General features: G+C 45.6%; 1 protein-coding gene across 1 annotated transcript in view; it reads left to right on the forward strand.

Moving 5' to 3' along the window:
- Window positions 1–2679: 2679 nt before the first annotated feature.
- The window catches only part of LOC121188221 (protocadherin-1-like), a 157504-nt gene continuing 135779 nt past the window's right edge, over window positions 2680–24404 (forward strand). The window contains exons 1-3 of the mRNA XM_041047855.1: window positions 2680–3353; window positions 14770–15601; window positions 19031–21214. Coding sequence (XP_040903789.1) covers window positions 14792–15601; window positions 19031–21214 — 2994 coding nt within the window. The 5' untranslated portion in view covers window positions 2680–3353; window positions 14770–14791. The remainder of the gene's footprint in view (window positions 3354–14769; window positions 15602–19030; window positions 21215–24404) is intronic.

Raw genomic sequence — 24404 nt, forward strand, 5'->3', positions numbered from 1 at the left:
TGTAGGGAGGTGTAATGTAAGGTTGTAGGTCGGTGTGGTGGATGCATGTTTTAACTGAGCTACAGAACGTTAGCTTGTCTCAGTCGAGCTGAGTTTAGCTGATACTGACACGCTCGGCATCAACATTTCAGCCAAAAACCTAAATGAAAAACATTTTCTTCGTGATGTTGGTAGAAAATGTTAAATTAGCTGTAAAAAATTGTTTTGCTGTTGCAGATTAGTTGTATACAAACATAATTTCTAAGAGTCAGGGTTGTTTGTTTTCTACCACTAATGAAGCGTCAGCTTCAGCCCGACCAGCTTCCTGTTTAAAAACGGTCTCGGTCCACTGAGCAGCCGTGCAGGAGTCAACACAAGAGTTTGACTGACAGACTGAGTTTGAACTGAACCAAACAGGTTTGGTATGAAAGCAACTCTACTGTTGTTTGCTTCATGGTGTTTTATTTTAGATCCGAAAGTAGTTTTGTGTTGATGTTTCAAGACGTCGCCTTAAGTTAAACACATTATAGGTAAATGCTCAGAGCCCCAGCAGCCAGGACCCTGTAAAATTTAGATTCATAAAAAAATATGTGTTATGCAGGTGATTTGAACTGAAACAGGAGCTGAGACATGTGCGTATATTATTGAAAACATTTTGTGTAGCAGGCATGTTTATCAAACACAGCAACCACCCATGAGGGGTGCGCTGGAGTGGAAAACAAAATCACCTTTGTCTATCAGACAGTGTCCCTACAGTCTGAATGTCTTCCATCTCTATCCAGGGAAAAACGACTGAGCTTACTGTCACAGTTTCCATAATGCTGTGTGAGTGAAACGGACAAAAGAAAAATGAAACTGCTAAAAAAGTCTGAAAGGAGACATGTTGTCTTGAACCTGTAACATCATTCATTAAGAAAAGAAACTCAGGCCAGAAACTGTGTGAGTTAAACAGCGAGCGGCCGTACTCTGAAGAGAATGTGAGGGAAGGTGGACAGTGACGTCCACAGTGACAGAGGAGGACCGTGTTAGTGCGTGGCCTTTGATCCATTGACATCCCATCATGCTCTGTGACGTGTAAAATGCTGACAGTTGTGGAACTAATTTTCACTAACTTCACTTTGAAATGTTCCTGCTGTCAAACAGAAGTGGGAACCACATGGTAACATGATACCACAGTAACACACAGTGCTGCAGAGTCATGTGTGTGTGTGTGTGTGTGTGTGTGTGTGTGTGTGTGTGTGTGTGTGTGTGTGTGTGTGTGAGTGTGTTTTCTAGTAGATTATTTCTTATGGAAAGAATCAGACATATACAGCAAAACTTAATGCATGACGTGCTTTCAGGATTCGGTAAACAGCTGAGATTATAATGTGATGGCTAGGCCTTCACACCACTTTACACTGCAAAATAATCTGCTTATAAAGTCATTTTCCCCCTTAAAGTCTCCTATCCTTGAAGCCAGAACATGTTTCAGGTATTTTCTAAAATCAAGTTTCATGCTCTGCCCTTTCTTTATTTATGCTCATCATTAATGAAAACCTCTTAAATAATAAAAATAAAAAATACAGATTGAAATATTCATAATACATTGGCATTTTTTTCACTTGAGCCTTTTTTTTTTTTTTTGGACTCAGTAAAAGGCAGAAAACACTTGACAGGAGGGAGATTTTTTTTTTTCAGTGTAACAGTGATGTGTGTCCTAATAAAAGCAAAAGATAAAGTGAATTTTAAAGAATGCATTTTTAATTCTTTTTGAACGATGCATTTGGATTAGCCCACTAAGCAGATGCACTGAAACTGAAGCAGCCATATGCAAAAACATAATCCATACGTGTTGTGTGTAATATCACCTTACAGTAAGCTGCTTTGGAGAACAGCCTCCATCCACCTCATGCTGCGTTTTGTTCACATAACAGGCGCTTCTGTAATAACAGGCCGTAAAGTCCAATAAATATCACCACAGTTTCCACTATAGACTCCATTTTGTTTTGTCTCCCGTGCTGTCTCTGCTCCACGGTGGCGGGAAAAGCCCGTGCTCTGACGGAGACCGGGGCTCTGCCTCGCTCACGTGCCGACTGTCGCCTGTAGGTGGCGCTCAGAGCGCGAGGGAGAGCCGCTTCAAGCCGCTCTGTGGCAGGACGGAGCTGGGGGGGAGAGAGAGAGAGAGAGAGGCAGAGAGACATAGGGATGTAATTACAGAGAGCGAGGGATGACAGAAAGAAGCATCGGGGCATTTATTTACTGTACATGGGTGGAAGTGGAGAGAGAGAGCTGTTGGAATCGGAGAGTATGGCGCAGAAACATCCTCTCACACGGAGACTGCGAGCGCTTTCTCTGCTCTCATGATTGATTTTAGGTGATGGAGGCTCGGACCTGTGGCTCTGAGTTGACTCTGCCGCATACAGTCACACTTTAACCGGCATTAAAGAGAAAAAAAAACCCGGCTCCGGTTGTCTCCAAACGGCAGAGAGGAGAAGTCACTTCTCAGTAAAATGACAGAAAATGTTGGGAAATCCGCTGAGAGTTAGCTGTTGGGGTGGATGCCGCTCCGCCTCCCCGGTATACAGAGTATAGAGAGTGTATAGGGAGGGTGGGGGGAGGAGGGGGAGAGAGCTTGGTAGAGACCGAGAGAGAGAGAGAGGGAGAGAGAGAGAGGGGGAAGCGCGAGCGCAGTCGTTTGGATTCACTCCACTTTCTCAGCACACACGGTGCAGCCGCGCTGGACCGGGAGGCGGACAGAGTTTGTGGCGGCACAGTGGTTACCGCGCGTCGGGTTGGAAACTAACCGGACGACCGCTGCTGGCAACTCCCGGACCTACCGGACCTAGTGTTTCTTACCTGGGTGACTTTTAACCGTTTTTTTTTTTTTTAATTTCCTTTTTTTTTTCTTTCCTCCCCCGCCCCGGTTCTCCGTCCGCTTACACCACGACCACATCCACAACCAACCTCCACCCCACTGCCTCCCCAAGCGTGCCATCAGCGGAGGATGCTGCTGCTGCTGACGGTACAAACTGCCCGGTGCTGACGCTCACACCTTCACGGAGTAGCAGTGAGTGAGTGACCCCCTGTCCAGACGGGTCTTCCCCCGGCTGGGCTGTAGCTCCAGCCGTTACCGAGAGGAAGGACCGGCCGGTCGACGCGCAGCGCTGGTCACGACAGTAAAAGTGGACAGAAATTGTGAGAGGAATTGGATGAATAATTGCCCCCGCCTGTCCGGCTGGATTGCTTGATTTGCTTTAAGGTCTTTTTTCGACGTTGTGGATTGTTAATTTCGGGGCTTTTTTTTCCCCCCCGTCTGGGCACCGAGAAGGAGCGGAGCCTGTAGCCGGGCTGGAGCGCTCAGAGCTGGGGAACCGCGCGGCTGTCACCCGGTCCAGGTAGGAACTTCTCTCCACGGAACCGGTCTGAATCTGATTTCTAGATGTTTATGTAAGAACATTCCTGCTAAATGCTCGAGATATTTTCATCTAAATCCTCCTGTCAGCGTGGGGACGCTTTACGCACGAGAACAGAAAGAGTATATTCACTTTATTTTCAATCTCGCCTGGAGATGAGCACTTGTGCCTTAATTAAAAAACGCACACACTCGATGGAGGATAAATCTCCGAAGGCACCCATGCGTTGGTAACGATCGAGCAGCTGTTTTTAAGACACTTGTTGGCAAAATAAACCAATTTAGAGCGATTGAATGTTCATATTCAGCGTCTAATCTCCTCTGATGGGTATTTTACCTATATTACACTACAGTGGTATTGATCCGTATCGATCCTCTCCGTCCTCAGCATTAGCTCCATGTATGTCAGTAATAAAATACAGCTTCCTGTGGGTCACTCCGGGTTTCCTAACCTTTCTGGAACTGAAAAATCACTACAGTAATCCTGCATAATGCATTTCAAGTGGAGAGTACAGTAGGATCTATGCACGGTTTCCTATAGTGCATATAGGAGCATCATCACAGTGGGATTTCATTATGGCTCCATCTGAGGCTTTAAGAGTTCTGCAGGGACTCTCGGTCTATAGAGAAGAATATAGAATGGCAGTAAAAAAAAAAAGATCGTCGTTATAATCAGAGGTTTGTCTTCCCACTGTAATATTAGAGCTAATCTGCCTTCAGGGACTCCTGGGGCCGCTTAAAGCAACAATACAACAGTCCATTCATCCAAGGCTTCTCATAAACCAGTCACACAGGCAGGGGAGCATATATCTCTCTCCATATCTGTTTCTCTGTAAACCCTCACACTGCACCTGAGGCCTCCTGGGCACCTGTAGCATCAAATTTAACACCCTTTCCCTTCGTGTTTTACGCACCACCCCTCCCTGTGGTGGGAGCATTATTTTGCTGTATGTGCTGTTAACATGAGCTTAAATCCAAATAAAGGCGGTGGAGTTTCAGTGTAAACTGTGAAGCTGTACAAGGAGAGCAGGTGATGATGAATACCTGCCAAGTGAGCAAGCGTGTGTCACCTCCGGGGAATCCAGTCTGTCCGGTCCCTCCAGTCTCCGGCTTTCCAGTCCTCCTCCTTCCCTCTGCTGTGGTGGAGGCAGGGAGAGGCAGTGGGCGTCCGACCTGCTCTACATGATAGAGAAGGGGAGAGAGAGAGAGAGAGAGAGAGAGAGGGAGGGTGGGGGAGTCGGGTATTTACATGCAAACTGCATCTGCCTTTCCCTGACAGAGAGCGGGCTGTAGTAGTAGATGCCGTCGCTGTGGTCATTTTTCAACCTACGTTTTCAGAAACGTTGTGTGAACATTCTGCTGATGTTAAGCTACTGGGAGACAGGTGGCGAGGGGGTGTTTCCGTTCGTACGCTTGACCTTTGGCCCCATTCCCCACTTCCCATGTCATCGTGCTCCTGTCATTTCTTAGGAAACACTTAGATGACTCGGATGTTTCATGCGAGACGTCGTCACAGTCACATTCAGCCTCAGCAGAGACATTGCAGAGCTCAGCTGAGCCGGGGGGCCGGTGTATTTCCTGGAGTGACAGGAGTATCCACCCCCTGTGTCGTTGGTGTTTTTGGTAAAAAATGCAAATCTGAAGCAGGCGTTTTGGTTTTTAAAAAAAAAATAGATGTAACCTCGTTACTCGTGGTTTGCAGTTGCAGTTGAACATCTTTGCTCCGTATTATTGTCAGAAAAATGTTTTACAGTCATATAAGAGCTCATTAAAGCCTCTGAGGTTCAGATTGTGGTTTCCCTCTTTGCATTATATCAGGCCTCTGATCTGATCTGCTCTTTCTGCCACTGTAAACATATATTCAGGGTTATTCTGCAGCAGAAGTGGCTGTGGTGGAGATACTCTTACTGAGGTTTGCGGCCGCTTTGGACGGCGGGCACTGCTGTCACCCGAGCTGCTGCCGCCGCGGTGTCGAGGGGCGAGGTCTGAGGCTCGAGACCAAGCTTTGGGATTCCTCTCTGCCTCCTCTAATTTGGAGGAACATCCATCCAATTCTGACCAGATAAAACAACAACAAACGTCACGGCCATCCACGGCTCTGCAGGAGGGTGAGGGGGTGGGAGGTGGAGGATTAGCCAGCAGGGCGAGGAAGAGGATGAATTGGGGAAAGAAAGACGAGGAGGAGGAGGAGGAGAAGGGAGGTAGATCAGAGTCCGTTCTGCACATTCTGCGTAAAAATCGAAGATCTGAGCGAGCCGTGTTGTTAATGCCCGTCATTAAAATGGGAGCTGGGAGAGTGGAAATGGGTTTGGTGTGTGAAATGGAAGCACACACACGCATTCACATTCCTGCTCTGCGGGGAAAAAAAGATGTCCACGCTTCTGATTTAAGAGTTTTCACGGCAGATTTCTCTTTTCTTTTTTCTCTCTAAGTTCAGGTGTGACAACAAGCGAGTAGAGGAGGCCAAAAACTCACATTAATTCACAGAAACAACAATTATTATTATGATGATGTTTGAAACAAAACGATGCTTTGTCACCTTTCTCCCACATCACATAGCTGATTAGTCGACTAATCAACTGTTAAGATCTTGTGCGAAGGAATTTCTAATCCACTGTTTCTTCTTCTACTGTGTCTGTGGGAAAGAGCTGTTCTCAGAATAATTCACAGGCACCGTGGTCTTTTTAAAAGCTTGAGATGAGAGATTCTTTCAACGTCTTCAGTTTTAAACAGTAAAACTAAACAGTGACTTTTATTATTTCATCTTCATAATTTTTAGAGGACTTTTACAAGAGAAAAAGCAAATAAAAATCTGAGTAAACATACGTTATTTCGGTGTTACATAAGTATCTGGTCACCCTTCAAATTCGGGTTAGGAACCACTGCTACAGAACCGAGCTGTAGGACTAATTGTGTAGAATATCGGTGTAGTTGTACTGACTGTGGAAAACACTGAGGACTCATGTCGCAGAGGTTCCTATCAGCCTGGAAACATGCTACACTGGTACTCCTATAATAAGGCAGGGCGTCACAGGGGAACGCAGGGCATCGCCTACGTTGTTGTGTACAAGTGGAAATTTTCACCCGATGGTGACGTTAGAATAACGGTTTTATCCTGCACTAAATCGAGTTTTTTTCACCAATTGTCCGTGGTCGAGGTGTGGAAGTGAAGCACCCACCAATCAGCTTGTGTTGTATCTGGTACCGTTCACCTGAGGCAGCTCTCATCCTTTTGGTAGCTTTGATTACTGATTGATTTGAACAACATCCGCAGCCAGTTCCATGTCGTGTGTCTGCTGGTGGTGGGGACACTTTGCCGTGGGACAGATGGACAGATGTCGTCGTTTCCTGCTGTAAATGGAACTAAAAGCACTTTTATTGAGCCGATGTTATGTTGCTCTATTGATTTTGTGTGTGTGTGTGTGTGTGTCAGTAGAAACTGGGGTTAAAATCAGTGCAGTGGTTTGAAACTCGCTGCCTGCTCACACTCTCAGGTGTCATTTCACACCGTCACGCAGACGCACACACACGTCTCTGCATCAGGACAGTAGATGATGCGTGAACAGCTGTAGGACGAAGAACAGAGACGCAGTGGAAAATGATCCGGTTTGTTGTGGCGTAGTGTTTTTCGCAGTTTCAGCACTAATCTGTTGAATCGTCCAGATGTTTGGGCTCCACCAGCGAACGACCAATGAAAAGGCCGAAGCTGCTCCGTACGAACAGGGAACTTTCTCTTCAGTTTTTTTTTTCTCTTCGGTTTTTAGTCAGATTGTGTTGTTGAAGTCACGTCACCGACAGAACAGATCCCAGGATGATGAGTGGTTAATCCAGGAGCGGTTCTGTTTTCATTTTGTCCTCGTGCTCTTGCCGTAGTCTGATATGTGGAATAAATATGTTGCTGTGGATTTAAAACAGCGTTCTGATGATGATCTTTACTTCGTACCAGCCTGCTGCTCATCTGCTATCCACTCCCATAATCCCCTTTTGCTGCTGCTGCCAGAGGATCTGTGTGTGTGTGTGTGTGTGTGTGTGGATCAGAGGTTAGACATCACATCCTGTCAGTAGAAGGTCACACGTTTGATCCCTGAACCAGTTGTATTTCCTGCCACAGTGTCTCTGAGCAAGACTTTCTGGCAGAACAACAGGAAGCAGACAATAATACATCGAAACCAGTCATGAAACAATAAAATCCAGTGAGTCAGTGTGTGTCAATCACTGCGTGTTAATCCAGAGTTTCCTGTCTGACAGTAACATGGCCGTCGGGTGAAGCAGCCTCGGTCAGCCGCAGTGTTTGTGGCTCGCAGCAGAGTCACGTTTTTAACACCTGTTAACTTTCTCTGCTGCATGCAGACTATTTGCACAAGGTGTGGACACATGACTCCACACCTGCCACCTGTGTGGAGAGGTACAGGTGTGTCAGTAGCTTTGACACGTTCGGTGCTCAGTGGTTTAATACCTCTCATGTTGACGGGACTTGTGGCTGTGGTTCAGTTTATTCGCCTTTTTTATTTGATCAATATCAAAACAAGCATTTCTTACTTTAAGTTGTACTTGATTTTAAAAATAGTTGCCGAATAATTTTCTGTCAGTCGACTTATCAATTAATTGATTCATCGCTGCAGCTGAGTTTTAACTTCCTCTGTTGTTTTTCACAAGGATCCGAGTTCAGCCCCATGAACGCCTGAGCAGAGCCGATCTGTGCGCCATTACCCTCCCGTTCGTACGGCGGTCGTGTCTCGGTGGTTTGCACGGACAACACATCTACACAACCTGGCCTGAAATTCACACAGATCACACACAGGTGGTGTCAGGAGGCAGAAAGACTCTGGCAACAGTTGGCTGCTGCATCTGAATAGGGCCAATGTTGTGGGTGTGTGTGTGTTTGTGTGTGTGTGTGCTAATCTGCATCAAACAATGGTAGTGAATAGAGTAATCTCCTTTGTGTTGCAGGGCGAGGGGACCACACACACACACACACACACCTACACACACAAACACACACACACACACACTGGACTGTCCAGAGAGCTCACCTCAACCATGAACGTCCTGAGATCTGAAAACATCAAAGCGTCTTTTGATTTTCTGAGAGAGCGTGTGTGTGTGTGTGTGTGTGTGTGTGTGTGTGATATTTAATTCAGGCCAAGTCTGGTATGTGTGAACACGGAGCTCCGGACATTCAGGTTATTGTAGTTTATAGAAAGAAAACACACACACACACACACAGGTATAAAACACACACCTGTGGGGTTAGACAGCAACTTTCAGAACTGGTTTCCAGTCTGGAAACTGGCCATCAGCTTTGTGTTGCCAGATTGTGCCGAATAGTTGTCGTATTTTAATGGTTAGTAATTGGTCTGGTAATGTTCCTGTGTAATTGCAGAGCACATCACTGGAATTAAAAATGATACCAGGGATTGTTCAGCCTCTTGTGTAACACAGGCGGCTTTGTTTGGTTTGTGTCACACACACACACACACACACACTCACACACACACACACACTCACACACACACACAGATTCACCTTAAATGGATTTTGTTGAGAAAATGTGTTTCACTAATTAGACAAACTAAACAGCAGCAGACTGACATCAGAACACAGAGCACGGCTGGGAATTTTCAACACTAACGTAGATTTTGCCGAACTTTTTTCAGACACTACCTCTGTTACGCTTTTAAGGTTTAACGTTTCTGTTTCCAGCCTTAATCTTCAGAATCAGGCTGCGAGCGGAGCAGCTTCAGGACAGACAGCAAAGTGTAGAACATCTCCGCCGTGCAGCATCAATAACATTTAATCAGCTGTTGCTGTTTATTCCCTTTGGCTTCTCCATTTAGTAAATAAACTACATAATCTGCTGAAGTACATTTCCCTGTTTCAGTTGGAATCTCTCAGGGAATCCGACGCCTCTCCTCAGAGTACGGATGTATAGATTGTGGTGTCAGGTCCAGAGATCGAAGCTCCTGTTGCTCGGTCTAAACTTTGAAACTGACGTTTCCCGGGCAGCAAAACTTAAATAATTTCCAGCAACTACAACAAGTGTTGGAATTAGAAGAGAGCTGCTGTAAACTGAAGTGTTTCCAGGCAAAAACTAAAATTGGCAAAATTCTGATTGAAATCTGGAACTATGTTGTTAAACCACGAGGATCAGGATTGTGAGTCTGAATTCGATTTCATGCTCAGCTTGTCCATCTCCACCTTTTTCCTTGCGTTTATAAGAGCTGCCCGTGTTTCAGAGCTCAGACGACAAGGCATTTAATTGATTGATAGGAACTGACAGGAATTTTAATAATTAATTGATCTTTAAAGTAATTTTTAAGTAAAAATGCCTAAAATTAGCAGGTTCCATCTTCTGTTCTGGCTCCAGTTGGGAAAACTTACAGGTGTCCAAAGTTGTATGTGACAGGAAATCAAACATCTTTGAGTTTTGTGCTGTTTGCCAAACAAAACCAGACGTTTGAGCAGCTCGCTCTGGGCTCCAGTGAAACGCTGATGGACATTTTACTATTTTGTGACATTTAACAGAATGTGATTGGCAGATTAATCCGTTATGAAAAGTGCTAGTTACAGAAATCATGTGGAGACCTAGTGCGACACAAACCTTGATGAAGTGTTTACAGACGCGTGTAGTTTAATGACAAACTGTAACTGTAGCTGCTCTGCCTGGTGCAGTGTAATGTAAATGAATGTAATGTAATGTAATGTACAGTAGTTATGTGATACAGGAGGGACATTAGCATGGAGACACACTCTGAATGTCAATACTGAACACACACACACACACACACACACACACAGTGGGTGGTAACAGATCCATTCAGCTGCTTTGTATTGTACCAGTGAGTACCTTTGTCTGGACACGCCCTCACTCTCTCTCTCCCTTTATGTCCTCTATTGTGAGTCTGTGTCTCTCGCCCGCTGCAGCTGCAGACACAACGACTCTGAGTGGGAGTCAAACTGTCCAGCAGTCGCTGCCTGGCTCATCACACATGGAAATGTTACTGTCCTTAACCCAACCCCCCCCACCATCCCCCAACCCAGCCCCCCATCCAGCCAGTGTCTTTGTGATGTAGCACGCACAAACATACACACTCCAACTTATGCATGGACTCACACACTCACACACCCACAGGCCGTTTGGTGAGAAAGTTTCAGACTGTGGGAAAAAGGACGAGCGGGACGATCTCTGCCTCACCCGGGCCCGTCCCAGAGGAGACGACACACACATACACACAGGACAGAAACAGTCACACGAAGACACACAACTTCCACTGCATGTGAACAAACACGAACATGTGTTCATGTACATCAACAAACAGGAAGTCACTGCACTTGACCCTGAGCTTTATTTAGATCCCAAAACGGCTGAAGATTTTTTTTTTTTTTTCAGATGTGGCAGTTTTCATTAGAGGACACATTAATTCCCGTTTCCACTCTGAGCTTACAGCAGTGAAGGAGGAGGGTTGGTGTCAGGTTGCATTTGGGTTTCAGCAGCGCATTATTCAAATGATAACCAGCTTTATTTATAACCTAGTTTTATTCCAGGTGTATCAGAGAACTACCGGTGCACCACTGTTTAAAGACGCCGGTGACTTTCTCAAACCAACAAACGTTTGTTTTAGAAAAAAAACTCTGGTTCATGATGAAATCCTTTGATGCACAGGACACGTTAAATGTTTCCGTCTGATGAAACAGCCATAAAAACCACGGAGCCTAAAGTCTGAATATTTCACTCAGGGCAAACATCATAAAGCAGACGCAGGAAGACAGTCTGACTGTCAGACGGGGAGAAATAAGGTGATTTTATCAACTTTAAAGCTACTTAAGGCAAAGAACAACTTCTCCGGGATTAAAATATCTTGAATCCAGAACAGTTCGTTGATCTTATCGGATCCTTTTTTTTTTTTGCCTCATAGAGTTTGATGTCGCGTCGCTTCAGTCTGTAAGGCAGCACCATCCTGAAAGCCTCATTCTCCCTCATGTGATTTTATTTCCTGATTTATATTTACCTGCTGGCAAAACATGAGGTCACTGTCAAACAAACTGCTTTCAGGAGAGAAGCTATCATGTAAATACACAAGAGAAGGAAAGTGTTGTGTATCTGGGCCTTTATCTCGAATGAAGCTGAACTGTGACCAGTCAGATAACACTCACTTTGAATTTACAGGCTTCACAGGGCAGGTTAGACACCACGGTGACTCTTTACCAAAACTCCCTCTACTTAGCTTCTGTAATCAGTATATAAACATTTAAAAAATGATCTGTAACAACTTAATGCCACTGTTAGCAGATGTACGTATATTTTAAGTACTTAAATTAAATTAATATTCAGTATTTGAAAATTTAAAAAATATTAAAAAAATAAAAATATCAACATTATACGTTTGTGTACATTAATCACATCCTCACACAGTTCTATCTAAAACATGTCTGAGTGTGGTTGGTGTCGCTTTGTGCGCACAGACAGTTGTGTTGCTGTTGCGTTAGCAGACTGGACGTCAGCCAGTGCGCGGTGTTGTTTCGGCTCCGTTTCCAAGGTGACGTGTGAAATGCCGCCGGGTCAGAGGTCAGAGGTCGGTGGTTTGGGGTATTTGGCAGCGTTGGAGAAAAATGTGAGAAAAGAAACACACAAATACTTCACACTGTAACACACAGACACACACACACAGAGGTATTCACATGCACATTCACACTTGCAAACACAGTTAAACCCCCGCATGCACACACACACACTTATTCACAATCGTACAGGGGTAATTAGGTGTGTGTGTGTGTGTGTGTCACAGCAGGGAGCAGAGCAGCCGACACTTCAGATGAACAACTGCACAACAGCAGCAGCAATGTCAAACATTTGCTGCTTTCAGCCTCTCAGTTGTTGGTCTCTGTTTCCCATCATTGTGAGCTGAACCTCTCTGAGCCTCAGTCCATCTGCCGCTGCCTGCACTCGAAAACGTTTGTCACTTTTACAGTTGATTATTTGATTAATCTGATGACAAAGAATGAATCTGCAACTATTTCGATAATCAAATTAGCCTTAGTCACGTTTTTAAATTAAAAAAAAAAAATCTTTTTCAAGTGAGGATTTGGGATTTGACGTTTTTCTTCTATGTTTCGGTTTCGGAGCGAACAAGACATTTGAAGACTTCACTTTGAACTTTGTGTCTCTGTTATCTCTTTCTCTGTGTGACAGATGTTTTACTGTTCCAGTTCAGAGTTTATAAAGCCCAGTTTCCAGAAGTATTCAGACAGTAGGGCTGCAGCTAATGATCATTTTTACTGCTGATTAATCGGTTTTTTTTTTGATTTCTTAAATCTTTTGTTTGTAAAATATCAGAAAAAAAAGCAACAAATCAGATTTATAATCTTTTTAATTTTTGCTTTGACCAGACTGTACAGCCGCCTGTTTGTACACATTTAACATTTAATGTTAAATGAGAGAAAGAACAGCAGATACGGCGAGTTCTCCCTGAGCGGGGAGATGTCTCGTGACGGCGTAGCCCGATATCACCACGATGCTCCGATGTGTAACACGTTTTCTTCTGTGAGCAGATGAACAGAGGAGGTGTTGTGTTGTGTGAAGGGTAACTTGGCATTAAAATAACTTTATTAACACCACTTTATTTTGGCTTTGTGAAAGACAGAAGCTGCGGGGAGAGTTCGGATTGTTGATTCATTTCATGTCACTGAATGAATGCGCACAAGGCTCAGCTTCTCCTTCTCACTGTGTAGGAGAATTAACAGGCTCAGAAAATACAAGCCTTTACTCCCACACACACACACACACACACACACACACACACACACACACAATGTTCAGTTCACAGTTAACTCAGTGTTGCAGTAGCTGGAGGGTGAGGATGAGGAGGAGAGCATCAAGACTTCTTGCTTCCTGCTCAACATGCTGGTCCATGTTGTGTGTGTGTGTGTGTGTGTGTGTGTGTGTGTGTGTGTGTGTGTGTGTGTGTGTGTGTGTGTGTGTTCCTCTCCAAATCAAGGACGTGAGGAGAAAAAAAAAAACGCTCTTCAGATTAACCTCAGTGACCCACAGCCTAGAAACTCGGCAGCGAGAAGAAAGTGAAGCAGAGGTGGAGAGGAAGAAAGGGTTTATCTTTAGAGGAGTCAGGCTCAGACGCAGCGTCATGAACACCAGACGTCAGGTGAAAAGTTGGTGAAAACATTCGGCATTGATCCCAGAGTCGGGTCTTATCAGCTCGATGGGAAGAGTGGTTCTCTTCAGTGAGCCTGGAAAAGTCTGAAATTTACTGTAGCACACAACGCCAAAAATAAATTCTTACTCCAAGGTCTTATCTGGTGTCCATGAAGCAAAAGAGCATGTGGAAACATTAAGAATTCTTAGGTTGTCTTCATCAGAAATGTTCACAGTCTGAAGTCGTGGTTTTTTATTGTCTTAAATTTGGTTAAATATTGTGTTTTATGTCTTAAATGATGTTTACGCAGATGGATAACGTGTTCTCATTTTCCATTCTTTAGAAAGTCTTAGATCTCAGTTGCTGATCCTTGTAAACAGCCTCATATGCTATAGGATAATAAGGATGTCTGCAAGCCTTCGAACGTCTGTACAGATGTTCACTGTTACACATTCAGGACCATAAATGTTGTCAGATATTTAGTTTCTGAAATAACCTTGGAAATATTAGACTTTCTTAGAGCCATTCGTGTGGAGGGAAACTGAAGCAGCCACTCAGACGTCGGTCTGATGAGTCAGTCATGACCTGATTTACTCAGAAATAAGCTGTCGGGCACCTACTGACTCCACACGCCCTGTGCTCTCTGTGCGCTGTTTATGTATCACATCACCCCTGGAAACACACTGAAGGGCTGAAAACTCCAGTGTGGATTTGGTTTTTACTATGTTGTGTGTCTGCAGACATGGGCTTTCACACGCTGTGATAAATATGGGGCTTTTGACCCTTCTGGACTCTGGGCTGACAATAAAATGACTACATGGACATGGAAATATAACTGGCACCTAAATGTAATGTGTAAACTAAACTGGGCAACACACAATATTTTGTTTACCTATGTAAACACGATCTTAGTTCTTAAAACTAGATATTAACTAAAATAATATCTGCCTGCAGCGGCACACGGTTTGTCTTCCTGTCAGAGCGGCCGACTGGCAGCTCGGCTGCTCTCGGCTCACTACAGCCGGACAAAACCCTGGTCATCTTCAGGTCCCCCAAATCTGTTTGGGACACATTTACCGGTCCAAGGAGACAAATTCGACAGTCTGTCCCTGAACGGCTCTGACATAAATCTGGAGGAGCAGCGGCTCTGTAGATCTTAGGTCAATCTTCCGTGTTTTTGTGTCGTCTAGACGGCGTACAGAGGATGAGCGACGAGCCGCCTCACTAACCTGTTTTCTCTGTCTCTTTCAGAGCGGTGCTCTCGGGTGGAGACATGGCGGTGCTGAGGTGGGAGGTTCTGTTGTTCCTGGTGGTTTTCCTACTGGTCTCCTGTAATGCCGCACCCACCGACATCCTGTATCGGGTTCCTGAGGAACAGCCGCCCAACACGCTGATCGGTAGTCTGGCGGCCGACCAGGGCCTACCTGACACCGGTCACCTCTACAAGCTGGAGGTGGGCGCACCATACCTGCGCGTGGACGGCAAGACTGGTGACATCTACACCACTGAGATCCCCATTGACCGCGAGACACTGAGAGACTGCCGCAACCTGTTTGATGGCGACAAATGTTTCCTGGAGTTCGAGGTGTCGATCACCGACATGGTGAAGGGCATCGGCTCAGGGCCGCGGCTGATCGAAGGCCGCATTGAGGTGCTAGACATCAACGACAACACGCCGCAGTTCTCCTCACCCATCCTCACCCTTTCCATCCCCGAGAACACGCACATCGGTGCCCTCTTCTCCATCCCCATGGCTGCCGACCGGGACTCTGGCACCAATGGCGTGGCCGAGTACTCGCTGAACACCGGGCCCGATGCCGACCAGCTCTTCAGCTTGCAGGTCGCCGTGGACACAGACGAGAAGTTGCCGCAGTTGGTCGTCATGGGCAACCTGGACCGCGAGAAGAAGGACTCGTACGACCTGAACATCCGGGTGGTGGACGGCGGGAAGCCGGCGAGGGCGAGCAGCGCTCTGCTGCGGGTCACCGTCACCGACCAGAACGACAACGCCCCCAAATTTGAGAGGAGTCACTATGAGGCTGAACTACCGGAGAACAGCCCGCTGGGACACTCGGTGCTGCAGGTCAGTACACGGAGAACGCACACACACAGACACACACACACACACATATACACAGAAACTTTAAAACAGGAAGTTTTCCATCATTACTGACAGTTTTTCATTAGTTTAAACATATAAATGATTTTTTCTGAACCATTTCTATTACAGTTACTTTATTTCTTGATGAAGTGAGTGACTGGAAGCCAATCAATAACTGATGGAAGATGGACAGAAAAAAGAATTCTTTAAGGGACAGAGTATAAAGTTCACATCAGGATTCAGTCACTGACAAATCTGATCATCACACCTGAGCAAGTGTTTCACATGAATTTGCGTCTCTTCTTACATAAATCTGTCCCTCCTCATGTCAGTGTGTTACTGCAGTGAATTCAGACTCTTTCTATCCACCAAACGTTGTAGTGGAATCTCTGGCTCTGTTGGTGATAACGCCGAAAGCTGCTGGACAACACGGCGCAGTGACTGCACATAATATGCTGCTCAATTATCCGTATGGACAGATGGTGCAGCAGAGGTGAAGCAGGGCGTGGGATCGCGTCGTGTAGTCACATATTAACCACTGATTCAACTTCACCTTTGAGCTCTCGGCCGGGGCGGCGGTACGTGACGTCTCCGTCAGCAGGCGGAGCGGGAAGGCTCGGTTTCGTTCAGCAGCATCAGAACAAACCCGCCTCGCTGTGTCATCCTCCGCTTCCTCCCGCTCCTGCTCCTCCTGCCTGGCTGCGGTGCGACCAGCCAGCCTTCCAGTGAGCCGTGCATGACTTAATCTGAGTCAGTCATGAGATTATCCACGGGGCTTGTTGGTATTATTGCTCTGGATGTGGCTCATTGCATTTCAGAGAGCTGCAGAATTCATTTCACTTAATGTGCGTTTGAGAAGTGATGCTTTAGAGGCAGCAGGACACTGGCGACTGATGACCCTGACCTGCTTAAATCGTCCCATGGCGGCGCAGACATGTATATCCCTGACTTTTGACGTGTCTTTCATCCAGCATTCGTCAGCGGCTAGAGTCGATGTTGATGTATTTGCTGAGAACGACTGTGAGAGTGAGGTTAAAAAAAACTGGAAAAAGTTTGCTGGTGGACCTTGAGTTAAGTTTTTTTTTCAGGGCTGTTTGGGTGTGCATAGATCAGATTTGACTGACAAACAATCCCACAGAAACAGATTTTAATTCAAATATTGCTCTGGCATCTGATCGATGCTCTGAAGTATCACCTCTTTTTAACTGAGCCACTTCAAACCAGCAGGAGAGCAGTGGTGTGCTCCTGTCACTCGTACTAACTGACTGAGAGAAATAAGGTTTTCATGCTCTTTAATTAACTAATAATCATAACATTTCACTGAATGATGATTTAGATGATTGTAAAAATCTTTCATTCTTTCAGTATTATTGACTCTTTTCAGATTAAGGATCTCCTCAGATCTAGAGCTCATTAAAACCCAAAGAGTATTTGATAAAATTGACAGATATCTGACTGTCGCTATCTCTAATGACAGATTTCCAAAAGACATGATAAAAACATGAAATATTTCTTTGACAACCTGATGATTAATCAGCTAAAAAGACGCAGCCCAAAAAGATTTGAAGAGTCCACACTCCGAAGATTGGATGTTAACTGTGATGGATTCTGCAGTAAAGCTGGTTTTTATTCTGAATAAACAGAAACCAACAGCCTCCCAGCAGGAAAGAAAAAGGGCCTAAAACCCAGCCAGTGGTTTGATTTGAAGAATGGTCAGAGGAGAAGAGAAATTACAGGTTTACTGTGGTAAATGGGCTGAAACATGCAGAGGATCTGGTCTGATCATTTAAGAAACCAGTTGGCCTCGCTGGTTAACTGTTAACAGTGTTTATATTTGCTATACGCCTGGACAGAGCGGCCTTGGAGAGCAGCCAGCACAGCTCTGGCTTCATCAGAGCAGCACTGTGCTCCAGCAGCTCAACTGTTCAATACACAATTCTCAGAAGCTGTCAATAATTCACTACTGTTTGGTGATGTCTGCCGCTTAAAGCCACACCAGAGGAAAGGAAATCAATGGGCAGGAGAAATTATATTTTACTTTAATGCTTTCTTTAACCTTAACCTCTGCGACTCGGATCAGTGACTTCCACGGTCACCCCCGGGTGCCGGTGACGGTCTGTCACACTCAGTGATCCTGAGCAGGCAGGAAACCAGATATTTATTATGTGACAGTGTGAAGTGGAGTCAGTGTAAGAGCAAAATCCTTTGGCTGCATTAACTCTTTAAACCCAGATTTCCTCCTCAAGTCTTCATTTAGATGCTTGTGTGAGATATTTTCTCACACTGACAATATCACATATTCTGTATCATCTTGTTCCAGCTCTGCATTGAAGCTATATGATGTTTACACAAGCTAAGTATCAAAATGCAAGACCTCATGTTTTTATGGATGCTCCATTCCAGAAAATCACTTCTCTGTCAGCCTGACATATTTTGCGTCTTGAAGGAACAGGCTGACATTTTGACAAATTCACATATGTCTTTCTTGATGAGAGTCAGATGAGGAGACTGGTACCACTTTCATGTCTGTGTGGTAAATATGAATCTACTGCCAGCTGCTGCTTAGCTTTAAAGTCATAAAGGGCCTTAAAATTTAAAAACCCTAATTACATTACTATAGGTCCCAGGTGAGGGCTGAGGAAAATGCTGAACCAGCAGCACCTGGGACACTTATCAGCTGTTCAACAGCTAGTTCGTTTGGAACTACACATGACCTACATTTCTTCACAACAGCCAAGGCACTGAATGAACACAAATGGAAAACATTAGATGTGTGGACAGAAAAGTGTCTTAATGAGTTCATCCTACGTGACATTCTGCTGACTGCTCCTACGCCCTAATTGACTAATTACCTCCATTTACTTTGGGTTTGGTCGTATGGAGCCGGATCGTGGCCGATGCCGGTCGGCCCTTTCTGGTCTCCTAATGGGCCCCGAGGAGCCGAGGCTTTTCTGATAATGAGAGGAACATTAACATTCACTCATCTGCCCATCAGTTGCCAGTGACCCGCTGCATGGCTGTTAGATGTTGTTGTGTTTATGTGTGCACTCAGCTTTGATCGACTGTTATGTTTCACACACAGACCCCCCCCCCCTCTCTCAGGAAAATATAAAGGGCTTTGTAGTGTTGCATTACTGATGGTCGTGACTCTTTGTAAGTCACAGCATCAGTGAATAAATTTAACTGCGGTTATAATGGGAACGTTGGGTTTTCAGGCTGTGAGTATTCTGACTATGATTTGACAGAAATTAGTCAAATACAACTCAAATTTGAATATTTATGGTGAGTTTAGGATGTATAGAGCCAAATCATTAAAATGTATATCTGGGTTATTACACAGCCTTTTTCATGATTCCAGCAGGAAAATGTTAAGATGTGAAAATCTAACCTTCTTTTTTATTGCCCCTGCAGGTCAGAGCCAACGACGCAGACACTGGCATCAACGGAGAGATTGACTACAGCCTCCATCAGGCGTCGGAGACCGTCCAGAGGCTTCTGCGCATTGACCGCTCCACAGGCATCATATACGTCAAAGGCCTGGTGGACCGCGAGGAGGAGAACTTCCTCAAGTTCTTTGTGGTTGCCAAAGATCGCGGGCCCAGCTCCAAGAGCTCCAAGGCCCTGGTGACCATCAACGTCAAGGACCAGAATGACAACGCACCAGCCATCGAGATCCGTGGTATTGGCTTGGTGACACACCAGGATGGCGTGGCCAACATCTCTGAGGACATGCCCATAGGCACCCCCGTGGCATTGGTCCAGGTGTCGGACCGTGATGAGGGTGAAAACGCGGTGGTTACGTGCGTAGTTGCCGGTGATGTCCCGTTTCAGCTCCGACCTGCAAGTGAGTCAGCCAATGATCGGAAGAGGAAGTACTTCCTGCAGACAACTACCCTGCTGGATTACGAGCGCGTTAAGGATTACAGGATTGAAATTGTTGCTGTGGATTCTGGGAACCCAGCCCTGTCCAGCACGAACTCCCTCAAAGTCCAGGTCACAGACATGAATGACAACACTCCAAACTTTTCCCCTGCGATGCTCGAGGTGGACTTTGCAGAGGGCAACCAGCCAGGTGACAAGGTGCTGGATGTCGTGGCAACAGATGCAGACAGTGGCACCAATGCAGAGCTGGCCTACAGCATCATCGAGCGCTCAGCAACCAGGCTGTTTGATATTGATGCCAACACTGGGGAGATCCGTGTGAAGAACCTGCTGGATCGGGAGGAGACGGAACGTTATGAGTTCCGTGTGGCAGCAGCAGACAAGGGTGTTCCCAGCAAAACTGGCACTACTACAGTGGTGATTAATGTTCTGGACCGCAATGACAATGACCCCAAGTTTATGCTGAGTGGCTACAGCTTCTCTGTCATTGAAAACATGCCTCCACTCAATCCTGTTGGTGTGGTAACCGTCACTGATGCAGATAAAGGTGAAAACGCTCGAGTGAAGCTGTTTGTGGAACCGGACAATGGCAAGTTTGTCATCCAGAATGGCACAGGAACCATCCTGTCCAGCATCTCCTTCGACCGTGAGAAGGAGAGCACCTACACATTCCGTTTGAAGGCCGTGGATGCTGGTGACCCTCCCCGATCCTCTTATGTAGGTGTGACCATCAATGTCCTGGATGAGAATGATAATGCCCCCTATGTCACTAAACCAGCGAACTCCTCCTACACATACTTGACACCTGTCACCCCACCAGACACCCGTGTGGAGGTTGTAGAGGCTGAGGACATTGACTCTGGGCCCAATGCTGAGTTGGTCTACACCATCACAGGCGGTAACCCGTATGGCCTGTTCCACATCTCGCCCAGCAGTGGGGAGATCACACTGGCACAGGAATTCACGGGCAAACACAATGGACTGCACCGCCTGGTGGTGAGGGTCAGTGACAAAGGCAAACCTCCCCGCCACACCACCGCCCTGGTGCACGTTTTCGTCAACGACACCAAGTCCAATGTCTCCCTCATTGAGGCGCTGGTCGGACACAGCCTCTATACCCCTCTGGACAGGGACATTGCTGGAGATCCCAACTATGCCCTTGCTCAGCGCAGCAACATCTTGTACGGCAGCCTGGCAGGTATTGCCGGCGTGATTCTGGTCATTGTAGCTGTGGTGGTCATCAGACATCGGCTGCAGAAGGACACCAAGAGCGGCTACCAGGCTGGCAAGAAGGAGAGTAAGGACCTGTACGCTCCAAAGCAGGGCCCCAAAAATGGCAAAGGGAAAAAGAGCAAAAAGGGTAAAGCTCCAAAACCTGCTAAGCCACTGGAGGAGGATGAGGAGGCCAGCTTACAGAAGGGCCTCAAGTTCAACCTCATCAACGACAGCGTCAACGACAGTCCCAGAATCCACCTGCCCCTTAACTACCCACCAGGAAGCCCCGATCTGGGCCGCCACTACCGCTCCAACTCCCCCCTACCCTCCATCCAGCTGCAGCCGCAGTCGCCCTCCGCCTCCAAGAAGCATCAGGCTGTTCAGGACCTCCCTGCCACCAACACTTTTGTGGGAACGGGCGACAACAACTCCACGGGCTCCGACCAATATTCGGATTACAGCTACAAGGCCAACCCCCCCAAATACAGCAGCAAACAGGTAGGAGACTACGCAAACACGGCAATGTACAACAGGAACATCTATTGGACCAACGGGGTGTGGTAGTCATGCTGGGACTTATTTGGCACAGCCGATGTTCTTCCACCAAAGTTGCACTGATTCCCCTTCACAGCACCCACTTCCAAACTGCCATTTTCCCTTTGATCCTTGGTTTGGTTTGGTTTTGTTCACCCTTTCTGTTCAGTTCAGTTTTTGGTTTTCACCTCAACGTGGATGCCACAATATTCACACCATGATGGATTACATAAAGGATAGACCAAATATGGGTTTACCAATATTTATGAAGTGATATTTGATGATGTTTGGTGACCGTGACCCCCACAGTGAACTTTGCTGATCCAGAACATGGTTGAGGGTGGTTTCTAATGATCGAGTTGTGTTTTTGCTGTTCATGTCCAATCATACATCAACATGTTCGATTCTTTCAGTATTTTCTGAATAGTTCCTGTTATATTAAAGCACCTGATGTCATATTTTGAATAATTACAAGTCGTACAAAGCAAAGTTTGGTTTTCAAGATTTTGGATATATGAAGATGTAAGTCCTGAATAATGGGTTCACTACTGATATCGGAAATCCCATATGGGTCTATCCTTAGCTTCTGTGTGTTTTCCCTCTGTTTTATTTGTCTTTGCTTTCACCTTTTCATGTTTTATTTGTGTTCACCTTTTCACAGGGAGTTAAATGAAGGAGTTTATGTGTTTTTCCTTTTTGATTATTCACAAATGTTTTGAATCTGGAGTTCTTTGTGCAGCCATTGAAAGGTTCACATTGATATCCTCATTAAGTCTGAATGTGTTTTTCTTTTCTTTCTTTACTTTTTTTTTTCCTGGAGAGCTGACTCGAGGTTTAAAGCTGCTCTTTATAGCCCGATCAGCTTGTTGAAGTGTGACAAAGAGTGACTGTGAATTCCTTTTTCTTTTTTGTACCCATTTTTATTGTTTCTTGGCTTTCTTTGGCCAGGAAGTAGACTGGCTGAGCAGCACTTTAGAGTGTTTCCACCCAGTTCAGACCAATTTAAGGTAATTTCAGCTCGGTCAGGGAGCCAAGCAGTGAAGAAAGAAAGAAAGGGAATAAGGAGGAGGAGGGAGAGGTCGTTGTAAAAAAACCACTACACTATGAAGGAAAAGGTACACCGAGACTAAATACAACCATTTCTTAACCTCTGCAACTGCTGTCAGGTCAGCTGAAATACGACTTAATTTTGCTGTGTTCCCAATCACCAGGGCTAAAAAGTCAATTGTTTGCACAGATTAATGGCAGGTAATTTTCCAGGCGCCCGCCTTATTTTACCCAGAGTGCCTTGCTCTATTCTATTTAATGTACAAAAACGGAGGTTGGAGATGGGGGCCATTAAGTGCGTGATCATGACGAGCTTTCACTCCACGTCGGCTGTTGTGTGGCTTCACGTTGATGGACTCGGGGCTGTGAAAATGAAGCGGTCGTGTGCACTGTGAAATCCACGGAGACAATCAACTGAGGTGTCGTAGCGATGTTGAGACTGTACATATATGTGAACGACATGTCAGATATTTTGTTTTGTTTGTGTTTTTTTCATCTGTTGTTTATGTTGCAACGTTATTGTGTGTTGTGTGTGTGCTTAACAAGGGCATTTCGTTGTTCTCCTGCTTTTTTAAGACTTGTGTTCACCATCTGAATACATGTACCAAAGACTCACACACACACGCACACACACACACACACCTGCGTATTCCATGCCATTACCATCATACAGTATATATGAAGCTGAAGCTCAGACTGTGTTTCCTTGTTTGGTTGGTATAGCAGAGTTCCTGCTGCTGTTAGCAGCTTGCTAGCGCTCCTGCTGGGTTAATGTTTAGCCTGTTAACACTCGAGCCCGCAGGCGTCACACTTCACTCTTGTCGGATTTAAAGCCCCACAGCCTCATATCAACTCCATCACACACATGCTCAATCATGTACTCTCTTCTGTGGGGAAACAAATGTACAGTGTTCTTTTATGTTTTGTTTTATTTTTTACAGCTAAAAGCAGATTTTAATTCAATAAACATGTTGCTTAAATGTTAAAGTGGCGCTCTCTGTGCTTTCACTGGGTGGGAACAGTGGGGTTACTGCAGGTGGAGGTACAGGATTTCATTTTCATTTCCATCCTTCACACGTGGAGAGAAAATGTATGTGGTGCACGTTTACAGCACAGAATAAACATTTAAAGTCCAGTTTACATTAAAATCCTTTTCAGCAGAAGCAGTTTTATTGGTCAGGTTTGTCAAAACATAGTGAATCAGACTCATGAAGGAACAAACGACTTAATAAAGACAAAGAGCAAAATTACATTTACCATGATATGCACGCAAGTATGTAAATAAAAGACAGACGACAACTTAAAGTGTTTTTACTGGTCAAATTTGGACTGTTGGTTTTATTTACGTTTAGAGAAGCAGCCGATTGTCGGCCGCTCAGTCCCTGGACGTGCAGGATAAATGTAGGTGAGGGAAAATGAACGAGCTGGGCTCACCTCCCTCCTCATTACCAATGCTGCTGTGTTCGTGAGTAAGACCCTTAAACCCTAACTGCCTCAGAGCGGCTGCTCAATGACCAGCAGATCAGCATCCAAATGTGAGAGTTTGTATTTAAAATGAGAGCATCGCTTTTCAGACAAAACTTTATTACGTAAAAGACTGAGAAGGAAAAACAGAGATTTCAACCTATTAGAAATCCTCAGTACATCTTCTCTCCCATACGTACACATCAGCCATTCTGTCTGAGTCTGTCACTTTAAATTTACAGCTGCCTACCTGTTGGCATGTGGCCTGCACACACACACACACACACACACACGACTTTAAACCTGCAGCAGGGACGGAGATCAAAACGACACCCCAGCAGGTGCTGAACCTGCTGGGGTCAAAGGTCAAACATCACTCAGGAACAGTTATTAGCAGCCAAGAGTGAAGAGGTCAAAGGTTAATGAGGTCACCCCCCACCCCATCTCTGACTCCTCCCCCTGTCTGGACTCCACATTAACAGTCCAGCAACGCCCTTTCTGATTTTACACTGACCAACTCTGCTGTCTCTATGGTAACACAGCGACCTGTGTGTGTGTGCGTCTGTGTGTGTGTGTGTGTGTGTGTGTGTGTGCTGACTCATAGTACTGACCAACCCCCCTAACCCTCCACCTTCCACATGTC

The sequence above is a fragment of the Toxotes jaculatrix genome, chromosome 10 (genome assembly GCF_017976425.1).
Source record: "Toxotes jaculatrix isolate fToxJac2 chromosome 10, fToxJac2.pri, whole genome shotgun sequence".
NCBI classification, from domain to species: Eukaryota; Metazoa; Chordata; class Actinopteri; family Toxotidae; genus Toxotes; species Toxotes jaculatrix.